Genomic DNA, 10,133 nt, shown 5'->3' with positions numbered 1-10,133 from the left:
ATGGGGAGCGGGTAGGTTCTGGGTGGGTGGTGGGGCCTCACAGCAGGTGGTCACGGCTGGCAAATAGGTAAGGGCTGAAGTTGTCCCGGTGAAAAGGGGAGGGGTAGAGTCCGCTCAGGGTGTACAGGTCCCGCAGTAGAGGTGTGGGCAGCAGCAGCTTCCGACCACGTCCGCCTCCCCCACCTGGCCCCCCAGGCCCCGGGGAGGAGGGTGAGGGGCCCTGGCTGGGAGCTGGTGCACGCAGAGGCAGGGGCAGGGGCAGCGGTGTCGGCTCAGACCTCAACCGAGGGCGCGGCACACGGGGCGACGAACACATGGCTGGAGCCCTGGAGGACACGCAGCTGGGGATCAGGTGGCCACGGCGGGTGCAGTTCTGTGGCTCTGAGGGTCAGGGAGCAGAGATCAGGGCATCAGAAAGCTTGGGAAGGGACCACGAGAACATAGGGGAGACCTCTGCGGCAGTGACTGCCATCTGGAAGTCCCCCCCGGTTACCCCCCACTCCCTCGACACTCACTGGGTGGGGTGAGCCGTGCCGGTGTCCAATGCGGCCTGCAGGCCTAAGGTTTTTGAGACAAACAGGCAGAGGGAAGGGGCTAGCGGCCCCCCAGGCCCTGCCGGCCACAACCACGAGGGGGCGCATTGGGCAGAAAGCCCAATGGAAACACCAACCAGGATTCTCAGGATTAATCATGTCCCCTTGGGAGGGAGAGAGGAGACGGGCACTTGTTTCTGGGACTGTCCCCCAGGACCTAGGCCCGCAGAGATGAGCCATTGCCCACCCCCCATGGCCCTGAGATCCCCATCTCTTGCCTAACTTCCTGCCTCCCTGGTCCCCCTCCAGCTACCACCCTCTCCAGCGGGGAGCGGCCCCCAGCCCCCCTTACCTGGGCCACACTTAACTTCTCGAGGGGGCTCTCCATGGTGGGGGCTTGGCCCAAGTCCTCCCAGGGGGAGAGCCTTCGGCCAGAAGGCAGCCGGCTCTGGAAGTTGTGCACGACACAGGTGACCTGGGGCAGAGGGAGGGCAGTTTACATGTTGAGGCCAGAGGCCAATAAGTAGGAGTTGTATAAATACCATCCCCATTTTTCAGATAAGGAAACTGAGGCTCAGGTTTCAAAAAGCAGCTAACATTTTTATGGCGCTTCCTATATGGCACCACTGTTCTTTCCATTTTACCAAGAGGTAGGTACTGTTACTTAGTCCAAAGGGTGGGAAGAAGGTGAAGGCAAGTAAGGCCAAGTTGTGCAAGAGCAGAATCGGATACTGTCTGCATTTAAAACTTCAGTATTTTTGGACACGGTGTTGTCTGCATTAATTTTGATTTTTAAAACGTTTTCATTACTATACTATTTATCTTGATTACTGAGTGGGTTTGTGCCTCCTTCAATTTTGTGCTCATAGCGAGTGCTTCACTTGCTTGGCCCTCTTCCTATCATCCCGTTTCACAGATGAAAACCTCCAGGCAGCGTAAGGTTAAGAGACTCGCCCCAGGTCCATACTCTCCACCATCACACAGGCCTGCCTCTTGGGTCATGGAGCTGATGGAGGGTCTGCCATACAGGGACAGATGGGAAGGTGGCTCACCAGAAAGGTGGCGATGGCTGCTCCGGTAAGGAAGCCAGCCAGAATGTCTGAACAGTGGTTGCGGTACTCAGCCACGCGGACCACGACCACCAGGAAGGCAGGGCACAGCAGGGGCAGGCAGAGCAAGGATTTGACCAGGCGGGAGCCCTTCACACAGAACACGAGTGTCACGTACATCTGTGGGAGCCAGACCGGTCAGGGCACATGGGGCGGTGCAGCTGCCAAACCCGAGTGGACACTGCGTTCAGGGTTAGGGGGAGGGGCCGGATCCCCCGGAATGACGCTGGAGCGGGACGCTGAGGCCAGGGTCTTCAGAAAAAGGAGCCAGGGGAACAGGAGTTTGGGGGATGGAGTCACGGACTCCCAGTGGGTCCTTCCAGGGACGGGGATGTGCACAGAGCACCAAAGAGCAGTGGACATTTCTGGGGCCTGGTCTCCCCAGGATCAGTCACACACCCAGAAAGATGCTTGCTTGGGGTGGAGTTTCAGAACTAGAGGGTGGAATTGGGGTTCAAGGGGTAGGTTCAAGAGCTCATGATCAAGTAGGATTTATTCCAGGGATGCAAGGATGGTACACTATTAGAAAATCCATGAACAACATCCACCACATCAGTAAAACGGAGGACAAAAAAAAAATGATCACGTCCAAAGATGCTGAAAAAACATTCGACAATACTCCACATCAATTCATGATAAAAACTTTCAAGAAAATGTGTATACAGGGAAAGTACCTCAACATAATAAAGGCCGTATATGACAAGGACACAGCCAATATCATACTTAACAGCGAGAAGCTGAAAAGTTTTCCTCTGACATCGGGAACAGGACAGGGATGCCCACTCACCCCACTGCTATTCAAGATACCACTGGAGGTCCTAGGCATGGCAATCAGACGAAACAAAAAAATACAAGGCATCCAGACTGGTAAAGAACAAGTCAAACTGTCACTATCTGCCAATGACATGATATTTACCGTACATAAAAAAAAACCCTAAACACTTCACTCCAAAACTACTAGAACTGATATCCGAATTCAGCAGAGTTGCAGGACACACAATTAATACACAGAAACCTGTTGCTTTCCGAGCCACTAACGATGAACTAGCACAAAGAGAAATCAGGAAAACAATTCCATTCACAATTGCAACAACAAGAATAAAATACCTAGGAATAAACCTAACCAAGGAACTGAAAGACCTACCATACCCTGAAAACTACAAGACACTCTTAACAGATACTAAAGAGGACACAAACAAATGGAAACTCTTCCCATGCTCCTGCCTAGGAGGAATTAATATTATCAAAATGGGCATCCTGCCTAAAGCAATCTACAGATTCAATGCAATCAGCCTCAAATTACCAACAGCATTCTTCAACGAACCACCGGACACATTTTTATGAGATAACAAGTACAGCATTTCGTCAGGAGTAAGAGCGAAGCGTAGATCTCCTACCTTGCGGTGCTGAGCAACGGGGTCCGGGGCACTGACGAAGTCAGAGGCACACATCGAGCGAGTAAAGGACGTAAAGAGCACCCTCGCCTCACCCAGAGGCTGGGGCGGCCTGGAGAAGCAGGCTGGAAGTCAGGCAGACAGAAAGAGAGACACTCCTCATGGATACCCAGTCGGGCTGTCGGGGTCTGATTCTAGACACACGGGCCTTTGAGAAGCCGCTGAAGCGCAGCCTCAGCCTAGACTCTCTCAGGTGCCCACAGCCTTCCTCAGTCCCTCGCATCCATGGACATGCCTCTGAAGGGGAATCCTGGCCTCCACTCAGGTGACTTTCCCGGCTCCCAAGGGAGACGGGGGATCCACTGAGGGAGACGCAGGGGAACCTGTCGCTCGAGACTTTGAGATCGGCAGCCGGGCTAGTCCCATTTAAGTGGCTGACGAGCGCCCGATGTTGTTTGCCATAGACGGCTTCCTTCTATAAGGACAGTGAAAGAAAAGGAAGGCTCGGATGCCTATACTCACCTCCGAAGTTATCCCGGACGAGCCCACAAAAATGATGCAGCTTCTCACACCACAAGGGTATGAAACTAGAAATAAACAGCGCAAGTAAAATGAAAAAGCCTACCACCGCGTGGAGGCTTAACAACATGCTCCTGAGTAACCAACAGATCAATGACCGAATAAAAACAGAGATCAAGCAATATAAGGAGACAAATGGCAGCAATAACTGAACAACACAAAATCCGTGGGACACAGACGAGGCGGTGCTAAGAGGGAAGTATATTGCAATACAGGCCTCCCTCAGGAGAGAAGAACAATACCATATGAGCAGTCTAAACTGAAAACTATCACAACAAGAAAAAGAAGAACAAATGGGGCCCATAGTCAGCAGGAGGAGGAACACAATAAAGAGTGGAGCAGAAATAAATAAAACCGAGAAGAATGAAACAACACAAAGAATCGATGAAAGCAGGAGCTGATTCTTGGAGAAAATAAACAAAATGGATAAAGCCCTAGCCAGACTAATCAAGAAAAAACGAGAGCCTGCACACATAAACAGAATCGGAAATGAGAAAGGAAAAATCACTACAGAAACCACAGAAATACAAAGAATTATGAGAGAATGCCATGAAAAATCATATGCTAACACACTGGATAACCTACAAGAAATGGACAACTTTCTAGAAAAATGCAACCCTCCAAGGCTAACCCAGAAAGAAAAGAAAACTGAACAGATCAATTCCTAGGAACAAAATTGAACTGGCAATCAAAAAACTACCTAAGAACAAAACACCAGAACCAGACGGCTGCACCGCTGACCTTAATCAAACATGTAGTGAAGATCTAATAGTCATCCTCCTTAAACTTTTCCAAAAAGTAGAAGAAGAGGAAATACTTCCAAACTCATTCTACGAGACCAGCATCACCTTAATACCAAAACCAGGCAAAGACACCACAAAAAAAGAAAATTACAGACCAGTATCGCTGAGGAAAATACATGCAAAAATACTCAACAATCCACTTCTAGGAATTTACCCTAAGAATGCAGGAGCCCAGTTTGAAAAAGACAGATGCACCCGTATGTTTATCGCAGCACTATTCACAACAGCCAAGAAATGGAAGCAACCTAAGTGTCCACCATCAGTTAGATGAATGGCTAAAGAAGATGTGGTACATATACACAATGGGATATTATTCAGCCATAAGAAGAAAACAAATCCTACCATTTGCAACAACATGGATGGAGTTAGAGGGTATTATGCTCAGTGAAATAAGCCAGTTGGAGAGAGACAAGCACCAAATGATTTCACTCATATGTGGAGTATAAAAACAAAGAAAAACTGAAGGAACAAAACAGCAGCAGAATCACAGAATCCAAGAATGGACAAACAGTTACCAAAGGAAAATGGACAGGGGAGGATGGGCAGGAAGGGAGGGATAAGGGGAAAAAAGAAAGGGGGCATTACGATTAGCATGGATAATGTGGCGGGGGGTAATGGGAAGGGCTGGGCAACACAGAGAAGACAAATAGTGATTCTACAACATCTGGCTAAGCTGATGGACAGTGACTGTAATGGGGTTTGTGGTTGGGGGGACTTGGTGAAGGGGGGAGCCTAGTAAACATAATGTTCTTCATGTAATTATAGATTAATGATAACAAAATAAAAATGAAAAAAGGAAGGAAGGAAGAAGGGAAGGATGGAAGGAAGGAGGGAAGGAAGAAAGGAAGGAGGGAAGGATGGAAGGAAGGAGGGAAGGAAGGAAGAAAGGAGGGAGGGAGGGAAGAAGGGACGGAGGGAAGGGTTAATACCGTTACCTTTGTGGTAAGATAGAGCTAAATTTAACATAGTGCTCCACTTACTGTTATAAGGCCACAGACTAACTGTTGAATAGCCTTAGTTTCTTCACTTCTAAAACAGGGAAGGATAACAGAGCCAACCTCATAGTATATAATTTCACATGATTAGCACAATTCCCATTGCACAGCAAATACACAATAAGTATTAGCATGTATCTATTATACGTTCTTTCTATCACACATGAACTCATGAAGGTTAAGTTTTTAGAGATTATAGGACCAACCTTAGATAGGCTGGTGAAGACCAGACTCTATTCAATACCCTGGAGAAGTTATTTTTGCAAAGGGAACGTGCTAGAAAAATTTTTTTCCTTCTTCTATTTTTCCAGTTAGCTCACACAATACACTTCTTGTTACTGAGAGCCACCAGTAGGGAAGCTCACTGTAATTAAAAGATTGATCTTCTGGAAACAATGCTTAATAACAGGCACAAAAAAGTGTGTAATTCTGCATTTTCAAACACTGTCCTCAAGTTAATTTAACTTGAGCTGTTTGTGAAATACCTACAAAGTCTATAATCAGTATGTACAGGCTGAAGTCAATGGACCAGAGAGAAGAGGAGACAAACTCCAACTGGCCACTTCATTGAGGTCAGGGGAGCCTTGTGAAAAAAAAAGCAGGTGAACACACATTTTATATTCTCCAGATGCTAATATTTCAGATTTGCAATTGCAATTTTTTGTATCTTGTGTGTTCTCTAACGGAAAAATCTACCCTTATGCATAAGCATGTGTGTGTGTGTGTGTGTGTGTGAGTCTGTGTGGTACGTATAGTGGGAAAAACACTTGGTATATAGAAAAGACAAAAGATAAAAATGGTTCTGAGCAAAAAAAGAAAATAGTCTACAAAATATTAGCACACCAAATTCAAAAATATATCAAAAAGATCATCCATCATGAACAAGTAGGACTTATTGCAGGGAAGCATGGATCGTACAGTATTAGAAAATCCAACATCATCCACCACATCAACAAACAGGAGGAGAAAAACCACATGATCACATCCACAGATGCTGAAAAATCATTTGACATGATTCAACATCCATTCATGATAAAAACTCTCAACAAAATGGGTATACAGGGCAAGTACCTCAACATAATAAAGGCCGTATATGACAAACCCACAGCCAACATCATACTTAACAGCGAGAAGCTGAAAGCTTTTCCTCTGACATCGGGAACAGGACAGGGATGCTCACTCACCCCACTGCTATTCAACATAGTACTGGAGGTCCTAGGCACGGCAATCAGACAAAACAAAGAAATACAAGGTACCCAGATTGGTAAAGAACAAGTCAAACTGTCACTATCTGCAGATGACATGATATTGTACATAAAAAAAAACCCTAAAGACTCCATTCAAAAACTACTAGAACTGATATCCGAATTCAGCAGAGTTGCAGGACACACAATTAATACACAGAAACCTGTTGCTTTCCTATCCAGTAACGATGAACTAGCAGATAGAGAAATCAGGAAGAGAATTCCATTCACAATTGCATCAACAAGAATAAAATACCTAGGAATAAACCTAACCAAGGAACTGAAAGACCTACCATACCCTGAAAACTACAAGACACTCTTAACAGATACTAAAGAGGACACAAACAAATGGAAACTCATCCCATGCTCCTGCCTAGGAGGAATTAATATTATCAAAATGGGCATCCTGCCTAAAGCAATCTACAGATTCAATGCAATCAGCCTCAAATTACCAACAGCATTCTTCAACGAACCACCGGACACATTTTTATGAGATAACAAGTACAGCATTTCGTCAGGAGTAAGGGCGAAGCGTAGATCTCCTACCTTGCGGTGCTGAGCAACGGGGTCCGGGGCACTGACGAAGTCAGAGGCACACATCGAGCGAGTAAAGGACGTAAAGAGCACCCTCGCCTCACCCAGAGGCTGGGGCGGCCTGGAGAAGCAGGCTGGAAGTCAGGCAGACAGAAAGAGAGACACTCCTCATGGATACCCAGTCGGGCTGTCGGGGTCTGATTCCAGACACGCGGGCCTTTGAGAAGCCGCTGAAGCGCAGCCTCAGCCTAGACTCTCGCAGGTGCCCACGGCCTTCCTCGGTCCCTCGCATCCATGGACATGCCTCTGAAGGGGAATCCTGGCCTCCACTCAGGTGACTTTCCCGGCTCCCAAGGGAGATGGGGGATCCACTGAGGGAGACGCAGGAGAACCTGGCGCTCGAGACTTTGAGATCGGCAGCCGGGCTAGTCCCATTTAAGTGGCTGACGAGCGCCCGATGTTGTTTGCCATAGACGGCTTCCTTCTATAAGGACAGTGAAGGAAAAGGCAGGCTCGGATGCCTATACTCACCTCCGAAGTTATCCCGCACGAGCCCACAAAAATGATGCAGCTTCTCACACCACAAAGGTATGAAACTAGAAATAAACAGCGCAAGTAAAATGAAAAAGCCTACCACCGCGTGGAGGTTTAACAACATGCTCCTGAATAACCAACGAATCGTGGGGCGGAGCCAACATGGCGGCGTGAGTAGGACAGTGGGAATCTCCTCCCAAAAACATATATATTTTTGAAAATACAACAAATACAACTAATCCTAAAAGAGAGACCAGAAGACATAGGACAACAGCCAGACTACATCCACATGTGCGAGAGCCCAGTGCCTGGTAAAAGGGGTAAGATACAAGCCCCGGCCCGGCAGGACCCAAGCACCCCTCACCCCAGCTCCCGGCGGGAGGAGTCAGAGCGGGGAGAGAGAGGGAGTCCAGGACTGCTAAACACGCAGCCCTAGCAATCCGTACCAGAGCGCAGACACAGTGCATGCTTGGAGGGCTGGAAACTATGGAAACAGGGCAGCAAGACCTCTGAGCGGGTGCCCAAGCTGATGCCCCTGTGACAAAGAAAAGCGGGTGCTTTTTGAAAGTCTTAAACGGACAGGGACGCAACAGCTGGATGGAAACAACACAGGTCACAGTCCAGCAGCTGGAAATTCCAGGGAAAACCGGGCGCACTAACCCCCTGGGCAACACCTCTGAGACCCCTCACGGAGGTAAACAGCCAAACAGCCCCCCATCCATTACCCCTCCGAGGCGCGGCGATAGCAGAGAAGCAGCCTAAGGCTGGTCACACCCTCAGCAAGGGAGCTTCCTCCATACCGGCCGGGCAAGACACAAAGACCCAGTCTACACGCAAGTACCCAACACAAGCCACTAGGGGTCGCAGTTGTCGCAGTAAAGAAAGGCCAGTAGCAAGTGGAAAGTTTGGCCCTCCCAGCTGACAGTCAATAGCACCTATCAACATGAAAAGGGAAAAAACATTTGATCCAGACAAGAATAACCCAGACAGCTTTGGCATCTGCTACATCTTCCCCTGAGAAGGTACCTGGGGAGATAGATTTAACCAGTCTTCCTGAAAAAGAATTCAAAACAAAAGTCATAACCATCCTGATGGACTTGCAGAGAAATATGCAAGAACTAAGGAAGGAGAATACAGAAATAAAACAAGCTCTGGAAGGACTTCAAAACAGAATGGACGAGATGCAAGAGACCATTAGTGGACTAGAAAACAGATATCAGCAACACAGAGAAGCTGATGCAGAGAGAGATAAAAGGATCTCCAGGAATGAAAGAATTCTAAGAGAGCCGAGTGACCAACGAAACGGAACAATATCCGCACTATAGAGGTACCAGAAGAAGAAGAGAGAGAAAAAGGGATAGAAAGTGTCTTTGAAGAAATAATCGCTGAGAACTTCCGCAAACTAGGGGAGGAAATGGCCTCTCAGACCACAGAGGTACACAGAACTCCCATGACAAGGGATCCAAGGAGGGCAACACCAAGACACATAATAAATAAATGGCAAAGATCAAAGACAAGGACAAACTATTAAAGGAAGCCAGAGAGAAAAAAAAGGTCACCTATAAAGGAAAACCCATCAGGCTATCATCAGACTTCTCAACAGAAACCCTACAGGCCAGAAGAGAATGGCATGATATACTTAATGCAATGAAACAGAAGGGCCTCGAACCAACACTACTGTATCCAGCACGATTATCATTTAAATATGAAGGAGGGATTAAACAATTCCCAGACAAGCAAAAGTTGAGGGAATTTGCCTCCCACAAACCACCTCTACCAGGCATCTTACACAGACTGCTCTAGATGGGAGCACTCCTAAAAAGAGCACCCAACAAAACACCCAACATATGAAGAAGGGAGGAGGAGGAATAAGAAGGGACAGAAATAAAGAATCATCAGGCCGTGTTTATAATAGCTCAACAAGCGAGTTAAATTAGACAGTAAGATAGTAAAGAAGCTAACCCTGAACCTTTGGTAACCACAAACTTAAAGCCTGCAATGGCAATAAGTACATACCTTTCAATAATCACCCTAAATGTAAATGGACTGAATGCACCAATCAAAAGACACAGAGTAATAGAATGGATAAAAAAGCAAGATCCATCCATATGCTACTTACAAGAGACTCACCTCAAACCCAAAGACATGCAACACACTTAAAGTCAAGGGATGGAAAAAGATATTGCATGCAAAAAACAGAGAGAAAAAAGCAGGTGTTGCAATACTAGTATCAGACAAAACAGACTTCAAAATAAAGAAAGTAACAAAAGATAAAGAAGGACGTTACATAATGATAAAGGGCTCAGTCCAACAAGAGGATATAACCATTCTAAATATATATGCACCCAATACAGGAGCACCAACATATCCGAAACAAATACTAACAGAACTAAAGGAGGAAATAGAAT

At 46.9% G+C, this 10,133-nt stretch overlaps 1 protein-coding gene across 1 annotated transcript; it reads right to left on the bottom strand.

Moving 5' to 3' along the window:
* Window positions 1–208: 208 nt before the first annotated feature.
* Window positions 209–3,093, bottom strand: LOC130679945 (phospholipid phosphatase-related protein type 2-like). The gene is made up of 4 exons (XM_057489550.1): window positions 3,040–3,093; window positions 1,586–1,762; window positions 886–1,008; window positions 209–381 (listed from the first exon to the last, which is right to left on the bottom strand). The coding sequence occupies exons 1-4, from the start codon at window positions 3,091–3,093 to the stop codon at window positions 349–351; spliced, it is 387 nt and encodes a 128-aa protein (XP_057345533.1). The 3' UTR covers window positions 209–348.
* Window positions 3,094–10,133: the final 7,040 nt, after the last annotated feature.

The sequence above is a fragment of the Manis pentadactyla genome, chromosome 12 (genome assembly GCF_030020395.1).
Source record: "Manis pentadactyla isolate mManPen7 chromosome 12, mManPen7.hap1, whole genome shotgun sequence".
Classification (NCBI taxonomy): domain Eukaryota; kingdom Metazoa; phylum Chordata; class Mammalia; order Pholidota; family Manidae; genus Manis; species Manis pentadactyla.
This window is presented reverse-complemented; position numbering and strand designations above follow the sequence as displayed.

Bases quoted from the DNA above. Each gene is read 5' to 3' on its own strand.
- LOC130679945 (XM_057489550.1), bottom strand. From the start codon at position 3,093: ATGTGTGCCTCTGACTTCGTCAGTGCCCCGGACCCCGTTGCTCAGCAC. The intron at 1,763-3,039 runs GTAGGAGATCTA...TGGCTCCCACAG, and splicing joins CCGTTGCTCAGCACCGCAAG to ATGTACGTGACACTCGTGTT. The intron at 382-885 runs GTAAGGGGGGCT...CCTGACCCTCAG, and splicing joins AGAAGTTAAGTGTGGCCCAG to AGCCACAGAACTGCACCCGC.